At 45.7% G+C, this 20535-nt stretch overlaps 1 protein-coding gene across 1 annotated transcript in view; it reads right to left on the bottom strand.

Moving 5' to 3' along the window:
* Positions 1 to 5164: 5164 nt before the first annotated feature.
* Positions 5165 to 20535, bottom strand: part of LOC310684165 (IgGFc-binding protein-like) — a 38964-nt gene continuing 23593 nt past the window's right edge. The window contains exons 11-19 of the mRNA XM_083454669.1: positions 19927 to 20500; positions 18491 to 19092; positions 17312 to 17876; positions 15142 to 15719; positions 12425 to 12995; positions 10790 to 10989; positions 8419 to 8799; positions 6665 to 6991; positions 5165 to 5382 (exon numbers count right to left, since the gene is read on the bottom strand). Coding sequence (XP_083310795.1) covers positions 6701 to 6991; positions 8419 to 8799; positions 10790 to 10989; positions 12425 to 12995; positions 15142 to 15719; positions 17312 to 17876; positions 18491 to 19092; positions 19927 to 20500 — 3762 coding nt within the window. The 3' untranslated portion in view covers positions 5165 to 5382; positions 6665 to 6700. The remainder of the gene's footprint in view (positions 5383 to 6664; positions 6992 to 8418; positions 8800 to 10789; positions 10990 to 12424; positions 12996 to 15141; positions 15720 to 17311; positions 17877 to 18490; positions 19093 to 19926; positions 20501 to 20535) is intronic.

Raw genomic sequence — 20535 nt, 5'->3', positions numbered from 1 at the left:
TACATTTTCCAATTCTGGTTTCACTCATTACAAAAATACATTAAAATTTAGGTTAAAATAAAAAGGGAGAAAGTTTCTCATTACGAGTCTTCAGACAACCCTGCTAGTGATGTTAAATTGCTTAGAGTAATCTTTCAAATATCGTATAAATTTACTCGAGTCCTTTTGGAATACTTGATCATGCTGGTTTCGAATTTTTCCTGACAGCTTCACCAGTTCCGCAAAGTCCATCATCTTCCCCTGCCACTCTTCTTTCGTTGGTACTTCTTGTTGTTTCCATTTTGGGGCTAAAAGAATTCTTGCCGCTGTTGTTGCATACATAAACTGTCTTTTTATCTTCCCTTGGTATGTCTTCACCCACTATACAGTGGTACCTCAGGTTAAGTACTTAATTCGTTTCGGAGGTTCGTACTTAACCTGAAACTGTTCTTAACCTGAAACACCACTTTAGCTAATGGGGCCTCCTGTTGCTGCTGCGCCGCCCGATTTATGTTCTCATCCTGAAGCAAAGTTCTTAACCCGAGATACCATTTCTGGGTTAGCGGAGTCTGTAACCTGAAGCGTATGTAACCTGAAGCATTTGTAAACTGAGGTACCACTGTATAGCAAAGGTACCTGCATAATGTAACCTGAGGTACCACTGTACCCAATACAAAGGCTTCTGGTTTCTTAACAAAAGTATTTTTAAACATTTTCTTTAACTCATTATCTATCATTTCCCAGAAAGCCTTTACCTCTTTGCAAGTTCACCTCACGTGGTAAAAGATACCTTCCTTTTCTTTACATTTCAAGCACTCAATAGTTCTTGTCCTATACATTTTAGCAAGTTTAGATATCTAAATGTTGTGGTTCTAGGGGTTGCTCGTGCGTAAATCGGCACCACACCTGCGTGGGTTGCCTGAGTGAACCCTTTCTGTCTGGACAGCCACTCACCCGTGGGTGTCTCAATCGCTGGCAGTATCCGTCAGTGGGCGTTTCTTGAACTTCTTCCAGCATAAAAGTTCTTTGACGCCTAGTCTCTGCCTACTCTCCCTGCGCGGAAGCCTTCTGCGCAGGGAGGGTGTGGGCATCGGAGGACCTGTGCTCTCCCCGCTGGTCCCCGGCGAGGAGTCTTGGAGCCACCTCGCCGATTCCCCCATCTGCCCCCCTTCTCCACTGGTGCTACGCTGATTTCCTTCCCCAGAGGATGTGCTGCTTCGCTCCCTCCCGGGACGCTCTCCGGAATCCCTCTGAAGCCCTCCCTCTCCCTCTGGCTCCGATGGCAGTTCCCTGACACTAAACTACAAGTGTTATTCCAATCCTACTAATGACTTTAACTGTTTACAATGGTTTTTAAGATAGATTATAAATTTTCCCATTCCTTTTTAAAATTTTGGTCCTCCTGATTTCTGATTCTTCTGGTCATTTTCGCCATTTCAGCATAATACTCCCGTTCAGTGGTAGAGCACCTGCACCTGCTTTGCATGCAGAAGGTTCCAGGTTCAATCCCCGCCATCTCCAGGTGAGGCTGGCAATGTCCCCTGCCTGAAACATTGGAGAGGTGCTGGGTCTCCAGTTGTCTGAGGACCACAATCCCCAGCTGGATATCCAAGTTTGGGAAACTCTGAAACACTGAGCTAAATGGACTAGTCTGGTTTTTTTCCTTCCAAAAATATATATCCCGAGTCTGTTGATGCTTCTCTGATACATAGTGAAGGGAAAGTTGTGGCTCCCCAGATGTTGTTGGACTCCATCAGCCCCCGCCGGTATGGGCAACAGCCAGGGATGATGGGAGTTGTAGTCCAAGAACACTTGGAAGGCCACAGGTTCTCCATCCCTGTGATAGGAAAAGTAGTTTACCAGGGATAGAGGTATTTAGCAAAGGGAGGACTCATCTACATTTACCTTTAGTCCCGTGCTTCCTAGGCAAAGGTCTCACACTCTGTGCCTGAGCATCTACTGGCTAAAAACACTGTGAGGTGCAGGGCCGGATTTAGGTTTGATGAAGCCCTAAGCTACTTAATGGGGCCCTTTATATGTCCAGTTGTCCTTTGTCGACAACAAATGGTCACTGGTTTTTTGTGTTGAATATATGCTATACGGTAATTTATGGACCTAATAGGTCTCTAAAGCCATTTGCACATGTTGCCATGCAAACAGTCCATGCAGAATGTAGGCACCCCTATAGATAGAAAGGAGCAAACCAGTGATATTTTAGGGAGCAGGCTAGCAGGCGGGGCCCATTACTTACATCATAGGAGCCTACACAACACAAAAGACTGTTGCTGTGTGTGGGTTTTATTTTATTTGTTTTGTATCTTATGTTTTGGAAATGTACATCCAGGTTTGTTTCCTTTAAAAAGTTTTGGGGGTCCCCAAGAGAGTGGGGCCCTAAGCTATAGCTTGTACGTAAATCCAGCACTGGTGAGGTGGAACAGCCACCCGAGCTCCTTTGACAGAAATCCCTTAGAAGAGTAGCCATCCTCTCATAGAATTACAGAATCGTTTCCCTATAGGAGGGCTAGAGACTTTTAAAAAAAGAAAAGAAAAGAAAGAAAGCACACAGTTTGAGGCCTCTGCCCAGGGCCACCAGTTAAAACCTTCGCAGGCACCCTGGTTCCTACAAGCATCAGGTTGGCAAACCCTTCAAAAGGCTGTGGGTCTGCAGGATATCAGGCTGGGGCCTCTCATAGTTCTGGGGACTCACTGGGGGAAGTCATGCATTTCAAATAGCTCAGTTGGTTAGAGCATGGTGCTGATAACACCAAGGTTGCAGGTTCAGTCCCCGTAAGGGACAGCTGCATGTTCCTGTATTACAGGGGGTTGGACTAGATGACCCCCAGGTTCCCTTCCATCTCTATGATTCTATGAAATGTGTGTTAAGTGAACTTCAAATGAATGACATGGTGCATGTGGCCATAGTGCTACCTTTGAAGGTGACCCGGAAACTACAACTAATCCAGAATGCAGCAGCCAGACTGGTGACTGGGAGCGGCCGCCGAGACCATATAACACCGGTCTTGAAAGACCTACATTGGCTCCCAGTATGTTTCCAAGCACAATTCAAAGTGTTGGTGGTGATCTTTAAAGCCCTAAACGGCCTCAGCCCAGTATACCTGAAGGACCGTCTCCACCCCCATCGTTCTGCCCGGACACTGAGGTCCAGCACCGAGGGCCTTCTGGCAGTTCCCTCACTGCGAGAAGCCAAGTTACAGGGAACCAGACAGAGGGCCTTCTCGGTAGTGGCGCCCTCTCTGTGGAACGCCCTCCCACCAGATGTCAAAGAGAACAACAACTACCAGACTTTTAGAAGACATCTGAAGGCAGCCCTGTTTAGGGAAGCTTTCAATGTTTGATGTATCACAGTATTTTAATATTCTTTTGGAAGCCGCCCAGAGTGGCTGGGGAAACCCAGCCAGATGGGCGGGGTATAAATAATAAATTATTATTATTATTATTATTATTATTATTATTATTATTATTGGAGCACACACATCTGTAAATGTCATCCACCCAAGTGACCATGGCCAACTCAGTCCCTAGATTGAGCTGAGTCTCAGCCGCCCATTCCAAACCAACAGATTTCGGTGAGGTTCTTGCCAAGTTAAACAAAAAAGTGTGGAAGCCAAATTTCATGGGTTTGCGTAAGAGGAGGTTCAGGATTCCGCTGGACTGATCCCAGAGTAGGAGTCTCAAGCCTGTATGGACCATTACATACCCCAGAGCCAACATTTGTTCATCATTATTTGCAAGAAGGGGAGTGGAAACAGATGGTGCCCTGAGGGAACAGCTGACGAATAGTGGTCTCCGTTGAACAGAACAAAATAATTTATAATAATTGTGGAAACGAAAGGAAAATGTGAGCAAAGGGGAAGAAATGAATGAAGTGGGACGGTATTTGGGAGACTTAAAGAGATGGATATGAGTATTAATGCACCACTGCTATGAGATGCAGGGGGCGCTGTGGTGTAAACCACTGAGCCTTGGGCTTCGAATCCCTGCGACGTGGTGAGCTCCCATTGCTCGGTCCCTGCTCCTGCCAACCTAGCAGTTCGAAAGCACGCCCAAAAGTGCAAGTAGATAAATAGGTACCGCTCTGGCAGGAAGGTAGAATCATAGAATCATAGAATCATAGAGTTGGAAGAGACCACAAGGGCCATCGAGTCCAACCCCCTGCCAAGCAGGAAACACCATCAGAGCACTCCTGACATATGGTTGTCAAGCCTCTGCTTAAAGACCTCCAAAGAAGGAGACTCCACCACACTCCTTGGCAGCAAATTCCATTTCAGTGCACTGAAATGCCATTTACAGATGTGTGTGTTATAATAATAATAATAATAATGGCATTTCAGTGCGCTGCTCTGGTTTCTCCAGAAGCGGCTTAGTCATGCTGGCCACATGACCCGGAAAAAGTGTCTGCAGAAAAACGTCAGCTCCCTCGCTCAGTAAAGTGAGATGAGCGCCGCAACCCAGAGTCGTTTGTGACTGGACTTAACTGTCACCTTTTACCTTTTTTTATTTTGAAACTGCGATACGTACTGTTGTATGTACAGTGGTACCTCGGGTTACAGACGCTTCAGGTTACAGACTCCGCTAACCTGGAAGTAGTACTTCGGGTTAAGAACTTTGCTTCAGGATACGAACAGAAATCGTGTTCCGGCGGCACGGCAGCAGCAGGAGGCCCCATTAGCCAAAGTGGTGCTTCAGGTTAAGAACAGTTTCAGGTTAAGAACGGACCTCTGGAACGAATTAAGTACTTAACCCGAGGTACCACTGTATTTGTATATGTGCTGCTTATTTTAGGGAAACTAGCATATTTTTATATTGCTTTATTTATATTTTATATTATTTTATATTATTTTATATTATATTATTTTATATTATTTTATATTTTATATTGCTTTTATATAAAGCAATGTTTTGTGGGACACACCTTTTCTGCTTCATTTATACCGTTCTGTTCCATTTGGAACAGTTTGTTTCGCAAATAATTGTAGCGGTTTTGTCTCTTTTTACAACTGTGCATTGTAGTCTTATGGTGAAGAGTAGTCCAACAAGCTCTGTGGACTTAAGGTGGAAGAACACTGCTCTAGATCATATTGCTTCCTTGCCTTCTTGCTTGAACATCACCATGAGTTTCCTACCATCTCTGCATATTCCCATATTTAAAATCATGCCGACAAAGTTTGAAAAAAAAAAAAAGCTTTATTGAATCTTAAGCAAAAGTGCCATCATTTTATTAGGCAGTCAAAGTAAACTTGATAACAGGTTGAGCAACATTGAACTGTGAAGCCAGGGAATATGCCACACCAAGGAATTTTGCCTGAGAACTTAAATGCGAAGTTTCTCCCAGAAGCAGCATAGGGAGGGGTTCATTTTGCTTCAGGTACCTTTTAGGCCTCACTAGAAAAGAAAATTGTGAAGAAGGCAATGTGAGTGTATTTATGTCTCAGTGAGAATCTTCCCAATGCTTCCCGCAGCACTGTAGCATTTTATTTAACCCGTAACGGCTCAATTTGCAATGACTTTGCTCTCTGAGTGTAATTAATCAACTACTCCTGGTTTTACAACTTGCTTATTGCTACCAGATGCTATTTTTTCTGTCTGTAGGGAATAACTGCCTGCCTGCCATCCAGCCTGCTCTCTGGGGAAAGGGCTGCATGACAGGAGCTGCCTTGTCCTCCTGGCCTGGACACTGTCACCTTCTCTGCTCCTAGAATTGATCTGGGATGGAAGGATGCTTCCAGGGAGAGCTGCTCTTTTTAAAAGACAAGAACTTAGGAAACTCCAAGACCTGTAACTCGAAGAGTTGAGTCTGCGTTTGAGTTTTCCATCCTTCCTCTTATTCCTGGTTTCACCCCTTTTGTGCCATGACCTTTTAGACTGCAAGTCTGCAGGCAGGGATTTAATAGCCAATTTTTGAAAACTGCTCTGAGTGTCTTTTTAGTTAATGAGCAACTTTCTATGGCCTTACTGCTGCTAAAAGACTGATACTGATACATTGGAAAGATAATACAGCGGTCCCTTAGTTGACGAACAGCTTAGTTGTCGAACAAATGGGCTCCCAAATGCTGCAAACTCAGAAGTGAGTGTTCTGGTTTGCGAACATTTTTCAGAAGCCAAACATCCGACACAGCTTCTGCTTAAGTGCAGGAAGCTCCTGCAGCCAATCAGAAGCCGCAACTTGGTTTCTGAACAGTTTCAGAAGTCAAACAGACTCCCGGAACAGATTAAGTTCGAGAACCAAGGTACCAGTGTACCATGCTCCCCTTTGAATGAAGAAGAGTTTGGATTTGATATCCTGCTTTATCACTACCCTAAGAAGTCTCAAAGCGGCTCACAATCTCCTTTCCCTTCCTTCCCCACAACAAACACCCTGTGAGGTGAGTGAGGCTGAGAGACTTCAGAGAAGTGTGACTAGGCTAAGGTCACCCAGCAGGTGCATGTGGAGGAGCGGGGAATCGAACCCGGTTCACCAGATTACGAGACTACCGCTCTTAACCACTACACCACATTGGCTCATGAAGGATAGAAGATATGACCACACTTGCAACATGCAAATGGATTGCTTTTAGACATAGAGTATGTATGAATATATACAATGATATTTGAAATCCATTTATTAAAAAAGCAAAATGACTTCTTAATAGGTATATATACTTGTTAGAATAATTGCAACACTTACATGTCCGCTTTGGTCAAAGACCTTTCTCAGAGCCACTCACTTAGCACAGAATTCCTCCTCCTTCCAGACAGCAATGACCTCAGACAAGCTCCTTGCTACCTTCCCACTGGGCAGCTTCAGGTCATCAGCGCGATTTCCATTGAAGTTCCCACAGGAGGCACAGAGCTTTGCTGCCAGGCTTTTACAGACTTGCATCTTCATTTCCCCACGAGGTCCGAGCAGAATTTTTACTTCAGAGGCCAAGTGAATAGTTATCCCGTCTTGAGAGAGGCTCACGTGGGCATCTTCAGAGACCTTTGCTGGGAGCGTAATTTTGCGCCCATTAGCCTGAAGTGCAGAAAAGGAGGGAGAAAGTTTTGGGTTAATCGGTGGAGTAGGGGAGGGAAACCTTTTCAGTCTGAGGGCCACAATCCCTTATGGGGGGGCCACATGCCAGTGGTGGGTGGTAAAAGGTACTCCTGCCCGTACGGGCCAGTCTTACCAGACTCTAGGGTTGTGCGCTCATCTCACTCTATAGGCCGGGAGCCAGCACTGTCCGCAGACACTTCCGGGTCACGTGGCCAGCGTGACAAGCTGCATCTGGCGAGCCAGCGCAGCACACGGAGCGCCGTTTACCTTCCCGCTGGTAAGCGGTCCCTATTTATCTGCTTGCACCCAGAGGTGCTTTCAAACTGCTAGGTTGGCAGGCGCTGGGACCGAACGGCGGGAGCGCACCCCGCCACGGGGATTCGAACTGCCAACCATGCGATCGGCAAGTCCTAGGCGCTGAGGTTTTACCCACAGCGCCACCCGCGTCCCTGTGGTGGGTGGGACCAGAGGCAAAAGAGCCGAGGCAATGAATGGCTGCACACTTATCTTTGTATAAAAGGTAAAGGGACCCCTGACCATTAGGTCCAGTCGTGACCGACTCTGGGGTTGCGGCGCTCATCTCGCTTTACTGGCCGAGGGAGCCGGCGTACAGCTTCCGGGTCATGTGGCCAGCATGACTAAGCCGCTTCTGGTGAACCAGAGCAGCACACGGAAACACCGTTTACCTTCCCGCCAGAGCGGTACCTATTTATCTACTTGCACTTTGACGTGCTTTCGAACTGCTAGGTTGGCAGGAGCTGGGACCAAACAACAGGAGCTCACCCCATCGCGGGGATTCGAACCGCCGACCTTCTGATCGACAAGTCCTAGGCTCTGTGGTTTAACCCACAGCGTAGGCTATAATTATGTTAATTATGGTTTTTTTATATGTTGGAAGCAGTCCAGAGTAGCTTGGGGAACTCAGTCAGTCAGACAGGGTATAAATAATAAAATGATTATGATGATGATTGAATATGATGTCCCTTCTCTATTACCCATCTAGGCAACCAATATGCATTATTCCTGCTGAAGGGCTATGATAAGAGGTGTGGCCAAGGAAGGGGGAATGACCCAGGAAGAGTCCCATGCACCAGATAGAGAGGACTGGATGGCCTCAGTTTACCCTCCCCTGCTTTGGTCAATGTGGTGATCTCTGGATGCTGCTCAACTACAATTCCCAGCGTCTCTCACCTTGGCCAGGATGGCTAGTTGCTTAAAGAAGCCTGTTGCTCTGTTGGTGAAAGCCTAGCAAGGCATTGCACTTGGGCAGCACACATTAAAGCAGAAAGTATTGGGCTGACGTCTACTCAGGGTAGATCCACTGAAATGAATGGACCTAAGTTAGTCCTGTCCATTGTGCGTGACTAACATTGGACACGAACCAGGATCCTGCACCAGGAACTTACCCATGCCTCCTTGTTCGGTTTTACAGTGAGAAACAGGCATTTGAAAAATACATGTATCGTTGTCACCGCTGGCAAATCCCAGCCGTTGTGTTTGTTGACAACTGCCACGATCTTGAACCAAGACGGGTCACTGCCATTGCAAAGGGTTGCAACCTCGTAAGCCCCTAGATATAGAATTTTCCCAGAGACACCGTCAAAGGAAGTCAAGTGTGCTCCAGGGATGACGGCACACTCTCCATTCTGCCTTATGCAACCATGCACACCGTTATGGAGGGCACAGATTTCTCCTTGCTGGCAACTGTTTTCTGCACAAACCAGTTGGCCTGATGGGCGGCAGGTGCATTTTTTCAAGCAGTCTTCTGAGACAATATTCTCTCCAGCCTGCAAGATTTACAGCCCAAGAGAGAGGGAGGGGAGAAAAAAGAATTAAAATTTAAATGCAAATGTTTTAAAATATTATTATTATTAATTCAACATGTACAAGCCTGAGTACTTAGAATTACCTCTATAAAGCTACAATCCAGCACACCAGTGCTGCATAAATGATAAATCGACAGTAAAATGGATATTGAAATAGGTCACATTTTGTACTTTAATGCATTTACTCATACTATTTTCGCATAAACTCTACGCCATGCTAATCAATGGATGTGAAACTGACATAGACCAGAAATAGATAGATATATCTATCCCTGTTAACAGCTGAGACATTCAATGGGGCAGAGAATAGGGAAGAATCTAATCTGGATTCTTCGAAGGGTCCAGATTTATATGCCACAGTGTGCTGCATATAACATTATCAGGATCACACAAAGACCCAGAAGCCTTTCAGATTTTTCTGTCCCCTTGTCAAACTCCAAAATGGAAGCAAAGAACACCCCCTCCCCAAATACAGTGGGCAGGTGTAGACTCAGTCCATCCATCCTCTCACTAACTCCTTTGTGCTCAACATGTTTGGAGGTGAAACCCTGTTCTTGAGGGGTCAAATAAAGCTTTGTTATACAGCTGAGGTTATATAGCTCTGTTGGAGCACAGCCTGGACAAGGAATAGAGTGCCCATCTCTCCTCCTTTGCAGTCCTCTGTTTGAAGGCATACTCTATTTGAAGGCCAGTCTACTGTCCAGTATAAAGAATCATAAAAAGGGAAAACAGGAGTTATTGCCCATCAACAGTTCAGTGCAGATCAGTGGTGTGCTGTCAGTGGACTAGGCTAGTCTCTTAAATGTTCTCCTGCCACCTCCTTCCTGAGTCCCGGGAAGTTTCTGCCCAGCTTAGGGAGGGAGGCATGATGCTCACCTGCGCTATGTCTCCCCCCACATCACCCTCACAAGCTGGCACCTCTGGCCCTAACTGTCCCCCTAAGAAAAAATTCACCACATGCCATGGGTGCAGATCACCTGGTCGCAGCCTCTCCCACTCTGGCGCAATGTATTGTATTCCTACTCAAATGATACTAATTATTTCAGATGTTAAGTTTTCTTGTGTCCATCATCTCCAAGGATTTTCACACAGCCAGTTGCTTATTACAGGTTCCACCTCTTGGCTCCTCAACTCCCCAAGGAGGAAAGTGCTTTTCTTATCAAAGGTTCTCTGCTGTGATGTGCAGGCCTTCTTGGTTACCTTTGTTATAACCTCAGGTCTCCCTCGCCACCCATCTCTTTCTCCTTCCCAGCTGTTCCTCTCACATCTGCTTCCCTCAGCCTCCCTCCTTGGCCTCTGCAACAGCCAGCTTTCTCTCGCTGTCCTCCCTCTCTCCTTTAGTACTCTGCCCCATCAGTTTTGCTGGGCCAGAGGCTGCTTCCCTCTATTCTTATTGTATCTCCTTTGCTCCACAGTCTTGGCCTTTATCAGCAACTCTTCCTCCTTTTCGTCTCTCTGTGTTTTGCTGCTGCTGTCAGCATCACCAGCTGTCCTTTACGAGGCTGAGGTGGGTGTGAGAAGGTGACAACCACACCTTTGACATGGTGTGCTCCTTCAAGCCTCTCACTTACAAGCATGCATATACATTCGCTTATGTTACTGTTGCGAAAATTTGAGTTCAGCACAAAGCAATGCATGAGTGGTAATCCGATGGAGGGAAGAGATACTAGCCCTTGCAGACTCACTAAGGGCTCATGTAGACTTCTGCTTGTCCCTTGCCTAGATGTTTTCCACTTGTCCTGTGCTTTCCACGTTGTTTTGCCTTTGCCTCATCTCTTCCCCTTGGAAAACCCTTTCTATAATGCTAAATTGGAGCAATCTGCAGAAAACCTACCGTAATTGCCATTTGTTCCTGGTGGAAAGCGGCAGGGCAAAGGGAAGTATGGGTGAGCTCCTAAAGTGGCCCACACATACGCACAGACACAACAGTTTCCACAAGTGCTGGACTTACCTTGATGTAGCGCCCATCATGCACGCAGCCACAGTTCTCCATTGCCACGCACCTGTCACCATCAAACAGGTAGCCACTGTCACACTGACAACCTTCAAAGCATTTCTTTGAGCATTGGCCCGGAGTGGACAAGCTGGTGCAGGTGGAACCACAGGTCCTTGTACACAACTCGTAGTGGCTGTTGGGTGGGCAAGTGAGAGCTGAAAAGAAGGAGAGAGAGGACCAGGGGTTATAGGAGGCAGGAACAGTCCAGGTATAGCTAACCATTCTTAAAATCTGAAGCATTTCATCCATATAGGAACCCCTCCACTCACCGTTCCATCTCTGGCTGCTTTACTGTCCCGAATCAGGGCTTATTTTTAAGGGCAGCAATAAAAGGACATAGGGGCTGCATCGTCAAAATGAGGACTGGAGAAGCAGGCCAGATCTCTATTTTCTCCAACCCCGCAGGACAACTTTGACAGGTGAGTGGGACCACCTACCTGCCCATCATCTGATGTCATAATGATGTCAGGTGCTTCACACGTGTCAAAGTTGAAAGAGCTTGCAAAGCACTTTGCCTAGTGTGTCCCAAACACTCAACAATCTGCAAATTGACACGGGACTGGGAAGCACACAGTGCTTCCAGCTGGTGGTGGAGCATTTGGAAAGCACTTGCACAAAGCGATTTGTACCGGTAAGTTCTGTGCTCAGTGCTTCTCAAATGCCAGGCACAAAGTGCAAAGCTTGCAAAGCACTTCTAAAGCTCCTGGAAAACCATGACTCAGATAGCAGTGCCTGCAAAGCCCCTTTTGGCCAAGCCTCATTCTTACCTGTGCCACACCTGACATCATAGCTGATATCAGGTCTATGCAGGGCAAGTGGGTGTAGTTTAACCAAAATGGCATAATAGGCCAAATGGAGCAGTGTGGAGGGTCTCATTTCTCACCCTGATCTAAATGCCAGGCCCTTCAAGTGTCCCTATTTTCCAGGGACAGTCCCGGATTTACAGAAGCCATCCCGGTTTCTGATATGATCCCAGAATGCCTTGCTTTTCTTTAGGACATCCCTATTTTCATCCCTATTTTCATTGGAGGGAATGGAGTTATGTGACCGCCAAGCCAAGGAGATAAGTAACTATACAACCTTTAGAAGACATCTGAAGGCAGCCCTGTATAAGGAAGTTTTTTAAAAGTTTAATGTTTTATTGTGTTTTTATATATGTTGGAAGCCACGTTGAGTGGCTGGAGCAACCCAGGGAGATGGGTGGGGTATAAATAATAAAATTATTGTTATTATTATTATTATGGAGCAGGATATCCCTATTTTCATTGGAGAAATGTTGGAGAATATGAAATGCTGATTTAAATGTTGACCATGTTCTCCCACTGTGCTCCTCCCAATGGCATATATCAAAGTGGCTGTCAGTTCTGATACAGTGGAGTAGCCAATATGGTACCCTACAGTTGGTTTTGGACTCCAGTTCCCATCAGCCCAAGTCAACATGGTCAATGGCCAGAGTTGTTGGGAGCTGTAGTCCAGCAGCATATGCAGGGCAACATCTTGTCTAATATTGCGGAATGAATATTTTAAGCATCAGTGCGAGTGGGTGGAATAAAAAAGAAGGTGGTACTTCAGGTTGCTGTGCAAACTTACGGCAGAAGTTGTTTGTTCTCCAGGCTCCAATTGTAGCTCCTGCAGCCTGACATACAGTGACATAGGCCTGGATGCTCCTACAGAGAGTTTCTCTGGCACCATTGGCTGCACACATGTCATACAGACAGTGGTTGAAGAATTCGGCAGGGTCCACCACGGAGTGACAGCTCCTGAAGGGGCCGGATTTGGCTTGGATCATTCCGCAGGAACTCTCCGGTCGGTACGGCGCTGTCTTGGCTGCATCACAGACGGGGCATTTATCTCCACAACCATCAGAGCATCTGGCCCCATCAATGGGAACCTTCCAAGAGGCCCCAAACTCGATCACATTCTGGGTGCTTTTCCCCGTAGGTAGAGTAAAGTCATCGGTCCTGTCACTGTTGAAGTTACCACATAGGCCAGTGACATGTCCCTGGTAGTTACTGGGGACAGACACCAAGATGTACGAAAAGGTATCAAAAAGGACTTTGAGACCAAAGTCAGACTGGACAATGATATTGTTTCCTTCCTGGTTGGCCCAGAGTTTCCCATCCTTTGTCTTCATGGGCAGCGTGTAGAGCTGTCCATCCACCTGCATTAACCACAGAGAAGGTGACCATGTAAGGTGACAGTTTTAAATTACTATTATTTATTATTAAATGGATTTATCAACCACATTTTTTTGGGGGGGGGGGATATCTCCTAACACAGTTTTTGAACTAAGGTGTCTGCAGGCTGCTACTATTTTGCAAGAGGGATTCAAACATATGCCAGAAATTTAAGTTTGCTTAATTGAAGCAGATTAAAGTACCTTTCTCCCCAGGGCAAGAAATCCACTTTTTTTAAAAAATGGACTTTTTTCAGGTAGGAAAATGATGGGGAAATCCACTGAAATGTGTGGAATGAGCAAATGTTTAACAGGAAGATGTGAAAATGCCCCTCAAGCAAATTAGGATGAATACTCGGTGACATATGACCTGCCTGGAAACAAATCAGAACAAATGCTCAGTGAAGATCAGACATAGTCTAGCCACCGCACAAGACTGTATGAGAAAATCAGGATGGATGATGCGCCTTTGGTCAGGGCGCAGCCTGACTCCCTCCTCTGGCAACCTGCACAGAATTTTGCTTAACGGTTGCCATTAATTTGATTTTAATTAATTTTTATAATGAAATGTTTTTAGAATGTTGGATTATTTGATTATTTGATTGTTGTTAGCCACCCTGAGCCCAGCTTCGGCTGGGGAGGGCGGGATATAAATAAAATTTATTATTATTATTATTATTATTATTATTATTAAGGAGGTCATCTGAAGGAACCCTGTATCAACACAATATTGATGCATCAAGTATGACTATATCAAATATATCAAAGCACAATATCAAAACCCCTTTTAAATGTTTCCTTCAACAAAACCATTAAAAGCGAGCATGAAACATACAATAATAATAATCCAGCACTACTCTAATATTTCAGAGCCAGGCCATATAATACCATTACTACAGCCCAAGTCATAATTTGTTAGCTACTAGAGACTACAGTCAAAAGGGAAATCCTTAAGGTCTATTTGAAAGAGCTGAGGGATGGAGCTTGCCTGTTCTCACTCAGGATCAAATCCCACAGCTATTGTCGAATTGCATGAACACATGTGCAAAATCCATGCAGCCATACCCTCAGTGTCTCCACTTAGCAGGAGCAACAGCTACAGAATACCAAGGGGAAAGCAGAGAGAGGTTTTCCTCTCTTACCCTTCTCCCCTCCCCACCACACTTGCTTACAGTGTGATGGGGCAGAAATTTGGTCTTCTTTGCATTTGAATGGCGAACTCCTGAATTTGCACCTCCCAAAAACAATACATGAAGTGAAATGCAGCTCCTCTAAGAAATGATGAATTCTCCAGATTTTACAATGCAGTTCTCCAACCAATGCATGTATACAAAAACATATATATTTGGGGAAAATGTTCATAAATGCAATTTACTGGCCAGAATAACATATGAAAATACATTCTGTTGGGCAACGTTACTTGCCAAAATGTATGTTATTTATTTTATTATTTAAAGAAGTTATAAACCGCTTAATAGTTTAAAAATCTTTGAGCAATCGAGACTGTGTATCATTAAATGTTGATGGATTTCTATGAGGATTTTTTAAATTAAAAAAATCACATATTGCTGCAGAAATCTGGAGAACTGAACTTGGGGGAAATGAGAAATGGAGAGAAAACAAAATTAGCAGGTTAGTCAATATCTACTGATAGGGAACGGGATGCGGGTGGCACTGTGGGTTAAACCACAGAGCCTAGGACTTGCCGATCAGAAGGTCGGCGGTTCGAATCCCCGTGACGGGGTGAGCTCCTGTTGCTCGGTCCCTGCTCCTGCCAACCTAGCAGTTCAAAAGCACGTCAAAGTGCAAGTAGATAAATAGGTACCGCTCGCTCTGGCGGGAAGGTAAACGGCGTTTTGTGTGCTGCTCTAGTTCGCCAGAAGCGGCTTAGTCATGCTGGCCACATGACCCGGAAGCTATACGCCGGCTCCCTCAGCCAATAAAGCGAGATGAGCACCGCAACCCCAGAGTCAGTCATGACTGGACTTAACGGCCAGGGGTCCCTTTACCTTTTTACTGATAGGGAACAGGTGACAATGGGAGATGAAGTTCTCCCCAGGGCTCTTGAAACTGTAGGTAAACTTTGTCACCATTTCTACCATGAAGAGACAAAACCTGGAACAGGACTTACCTTGAGCTTCCATTTCATCGCCCTCTCAATGACAGCGGTGTATCCATGAAAAGAGACTATAAGCGTCTTGGTCAGTGACCTGTCATTCTCCACCAACACTGAGAAGTTTGCCAGCTGAGAATTCTTCCCTTGCAATTTAGCTAAAGTATAAGTGCAGGTTCCTTGGAAGTTGTAGGCCCGTCCATCAAAGGTTACGTAGTGGGAGCCCAAAGCCAAACTGCATTTCCCGCACCCTACCGCATGGCAGCCTGGGACACCATCCTTCACCCTACATTTTTCGTGGGGCCCACAGGAGATTTTCTGGCACTTGACAGCTCCATTGTCTGCACATTGGCATCGTTCCTGGCAAGAGGAACCAGGGTAGAAAACCTCTCCCTTCTTGTAGTAATTGCCCTGGTGCTCACAGCCACAACTGCCAACAGGGACACACTGGTCCCCACTCAAGACAAACCCAGGCTTGCAATAGCATCCTTCCTTGCAGGACGTCACACACCCCTCAGGAGCCGAGAGACCACGGCAAGTGGCGGGGCAGCCATTTCCGCAGAGCTCGTAGCGAGAGTTGGGTGAGCAGGCAAGGCCTGGAAGAAAGGACAAAAACAGAATGTGGAGAATTTCAAGCTAGCATTTAAGTTATTTTGGCAGACACCTGGTTCTTTGGACACCTGGAGTTGAATATATCTGTTGTGCTCTGTTGCAGATTCTGTCTACAGAGTGACATCTGCTGGTTAGAGCAGATCCTAGTCTGACTAAAAAACAGCTTTCTCATATGGCAAGCTTGCGACTTTGTGCATTTAACTTGTGCACATTCAGCTTTATGCTCTTGGCAAATAAGAATAAATAAATGAAACGGGGGAGGAAAGGGGCCGGGGTTCCAGGAAGAATGACTTTGGCAATCCCACATGCCATTAATAATGTTTGTTTGTTTGTTTGTTTGTTTGTTTGTTATTTATGCCCCGCCCATCCAAATGTGTTTTGATTATACACAATTTGACTTTTGGTGCGATCCCCAGAATGTAATCCCTGCATAAGTTGTGGGCTTACTGTATTTCCCATGTTACTGGAGTAGTTGAAACAACATACAGTGGTGCCTTGCAAGACGAAATTAATTCGTTCTGCGAGTTTTTTCATCTTGTGAATTTTTTCGTCTTGCGAAGCACCACTGTGCATTGACGGTTTCCCATAGGAATGCATTGACGGTTTTTAAAAAAAGGTGCAAGATGTTTTCGTCTTGCGAAGCAAGCCCATAGGGAAATTCGTCTTGTGGAGCAACAACAAAAACGAAAAACTCTTTCGTCCTGCGAGTTTTTCGTCTTGCGAGGCATTTGTCTTGCGAGGTACCACTGTAGATGTCTGTCTGTGCAAATACTACTATTACTACCTGGCTTTGTCCTGCAGCACCTAAAATTGCTGAACAATACCAAGCACAGATGTTAAAGATGTAACACCATTCATAATGTCTGGATGGATCAGACTAAGATCGATAGTGCTGCCCAGCTGTTCGCTGGAATCAAGACTAAAAATTGGACAGATGTGAACCAGGGGCATGAATGATCAGGGTTGAAATGAAATTGATGTGGAGATCAGTAAATTCAAAACACTTGAAATCTAATGTCAAATTTCTTATATGACCTTTTGAACAGAGTGGATCTTTCAGGTGGATCTGAATTCTGAAGTGGTCTGTACATGCCAGGGCATAAATGTTGACTGACAAGTCCAGAGGATCAAACAAACTAAAAAATATTCCAAGTAGTCTTTGAAATCTATACACTACGGGTTGCATCCAACTAAGTTGTACTCAAAGTTTCCCCACTGAAATGAATGGACCTGAGGTAGAATTTCCGATATTTATAGTTAGTCTGCTCTGAGCATGACTCAAGTTAGTACTGAAATAAAAACATTTGGAGAGAGGAGGAATTTTACTTCCAAGCCTCAAATTTTACACTTGTCAAGGTTTTGTGCAATTTCTTTTCAGCTCATGCACCTTTACATTTGGCACACAACTCCCTACAGCAAAACATGGTAGGGGTGAAAGGTACTCAGTTTAATCCCGAGTATATCCAGCTACAACTAGGAAAGGGCCCCTGTCTGAGATGCTAGAGAATGCTCTGACTTGGCATTAGGTTGCTCCTCATATTCCTATGCTAAAGCAGCACCAGGAGGTGATACTTACTGCAGAAATTGTTAGATCTCCATGGTTCAATCACAGCTCCCAAGTCCTGACACGCTGCCACATAAACAGCGATGGCATCACAGAGAATGCTGTGCCGGCCACGATACTGGCAGACGTCAAAGATGCAATCAGTGAAGTAGGGTGTTGGGTCGATGAGCTGATGGCATTGCCTGAATGGTCCGTCCTTTTTGACGAGGATCCCACAGAATCGGTCACCCTTATAGGGGAGTTTCTGTGCCTCTTCACATGGTGGGCAATTCTCTGTGCAACCTGGTGTACAACCAGGGACCTCTGCCACCTTCCAGCTCTCTGCAAATTGGGATATGCTAGACGTTTGTCTCCCATCCTTCATGATGAAGTCATCATTGGGGTTCAAGTTGTTGTTGCCACAGAGGCCACCAACGGCATTGGCGTATGCACTGGGTACAGTGACTCTGGCATAGCTGTTCCAGTCGAAGGTGACAATCAGGCCAAAATCAGTCTTGATGAAGCCATGAACACCACTGATATAAGCCTTTATCTTGTCTCCTTGGTAGAAAGGCAGGTTCACAAAAATGCCATTAACCTGGAATGTGATGCAAAGGAACCATCACCACTGCTGTAGTAAGTATCCAACACTGGTGAACACCAGTCGTCCAAATAAGTAGACACAGTTAAATTAATGAGCATGACTGAATTATATGCATTAATTTCAATGGGTATATTTTGAGCAAAACCATCAATGCTGTCAAAATGCAAGAGCTACTTGAAAGAGTGTTTACATAAGAAAATTTTATTTTGATGTTGCAGCACCTGCACTTTGAAACCTCCCGCCCCCTGACATCAGGTAGGTAACTTTACTGTATCCTTTTTGGTGCTGGTTTAAAACAATTTGGCTTAGGCAAACTTAGTAAGAAGCATAGATGCCGACTTGCTATAAATTCACTTAAGTATACTATTAATTTTAAGTATTTTTAAAACAGTGTTAATCACTTGTATCTAACTGTTCCAATATTTCATGTAAACCACCCAGAGGTTTCATTACAATCAAGTGGTGTGTAACTTCTGTGAAATAAATGAAACGTTTACAACATTGGCAAGCCCCACACTCCACCCTCAGAGCCACAGGCACCATTTAAAAGGATCCTGTGATGACCCAAGGAACCAACACAATGATCCAACTATTGCCCGTATCAGTACCTGAATTCTTTGTGGATACTCCTGGCTCAACATGATGGTTGCATTGTAGACTTTCAGAGTCACCACCTTGGTGTAGGAAACATCTGTGTTGCTGCTCCGGTGGTTGTTCTCCACACTGACAGTGAAAGGCTTGAGAGTCGGGTCCTTAGAGGAAAGCCCAGCCAGCTGGTAGATGCAGGTGCCCATGAAGTCAAATTTCTTCCCATCAAAGGTGGTATAGTGAGGGTCCCCAGTTGCTATGCATGTAGCAGAAACACTGGGGTGACAGCCCCGGACACCGTTGACCACAGTGCACTGTTCACTGGCTTTGCAGCCAGCTGGTTTGCACACCACGATGCCCAGGGTGGGATCACATGTGCAGCGGGAACCACAGGTCTCATCAGCCCAGAATTCTTCTCTAGGTTTGTAGTAGAGCCCATTGTAGGTGCAGCCACAGCTCCCGACAGGCACACACTTGTCGACGCTGAGGACGTAGCCATCGTTGCACTGGCAGGTTTCCACACATGGCTGTTTGCAGGCAGAGGGAGCCTTGCGGTCGGCGCAGCTGGCGGGGCAGGCATTGCCACAGAACTCATAGTGGCTATTCTGAGGGCACGGCAAGGCTGTAAGGAGGAGAAGAACAGCAGGAGTCTAACAACTGATAGAATGTGCTAAAGCTTCACATTGGCAAAAGCTGATGTAATTAATGTTAGACGTACAGGTACTTTGGAAATTTATGGATGAAACAAAGCTGCTCTTTGGTGTGGTAGAGGGTACCAGCATAAAATAAGATTCAGCTGTCAGTGTTGTCAGCTTCTGTATATATACATGTTAAACAGAATGGGGAACAAGATGGAACCCTGTGGGACACCACAGGCAACTCCCATGGCGCTGAACAGAAGCCTCCCATGACTACTTTCTTGAAATGGCCCCAGAGATAGGAGCAGAAACACTGAAGTACAGTGCCACTAAACCTCCCCCTCCCTGTTATGCTGCAGAAGGATCCCAGAGTCAACAGTATGGAAAGTCACTGAGATATCAAAATCAAGGAGAATGAGCAGGATTGCACTCCCTGCATTCAGTGCCATGACCTGGCCTGAAGCCAAACCAGAATGGTTCCAAGTAATCAGCTTCCTCCAACATGCATGAAGCTAGACCGACGCTACCTCCCCAAGCACCTTGCCCAGAAAGGAGATATTTGCTACTGGCTGATAGACATTGTAGAACCTACTTCTGGTACCTCGCCCTTCTCCAGTGTAGCATTAATCGCTCCTTGGACCCACCCGGTCAATCCCTTATGGCTTGTTTGAAGAAGCCAAGATGGGCAAGAGCGAAGGAGGCAGGTGGTCAGCTGTGCTTCTTCAAACAGCATGTCCATATCCACAGGCTGCAATAATCTATAGGCCTTACTGAGACGACTAAGCTACTGTGTTTCTGTATAGAGGAAGAGCACTCACCACAGCCAGAGGTTGTCCTCCAATCGTATATGGTGGCCCCTGATTTCCTACAGGTTTTAGCATAGGCCTCCAAGGCCTGGCAAAGCATGTTCTTGGCTCCTCCATTGAGACACACGTCATAAATACAGCTGTCAAAGAAGTCATCTGGATTCACTTTGGCATGGCATTCTCTGAAGGGCCCTCCTGAAGTTTTGCTGATCAGCCCACAGTAATCTTCCTTTCCATACCGCTCCCTCTTGCTCCCATCACATGTTGGGCAATTCCCTTGGCAGTGATCCCAACAAAAGGGGTCCCCGTCTTTGACTTTCCAGCTGCTGGCCCAGCTTTCGATGGAGGAAGCCTTTGTGCCATTGGGGTAGGCCATGTCATCTGCAGGGTTTTGATTGAAGTTTCCACACAGTCCGCAAATGGCCCCATAGTAACTACTGGGGATTGTGATAAGCAGATACCAGTTATAGTCATATGATACTTGGAGGCCGAAATCTGTTTGCAGGATAGCAGAGGAACCACTCTGGTACAGCTTGATCTTACCATCTTCAAGGGTCAGCGGCAGGCTGGTAACAATGTCATTTAACTAGAGGCAGAATGGCAAGACAGAACACACACAGG

The sequence above is a fragment of the Podarcis tiliguerta genome (genome assembly GCF_965153285.1).
Source record: "Podarcis tiliguerta genome assembly, chromosome: 8".
NCBI classification, from domain to species: domain Eukaryota; kingdom Metazoa; phylum Chordata; class Lepidosauria; order Squamata; family Lacertidae; genus Podarcis; species Podarcis tiliguerta.
The sequence above is the reverse complement of the archived record's forward strand: the minus strand, read 5'-3'. Positions and strand labels throughout refer to the sequence as shown.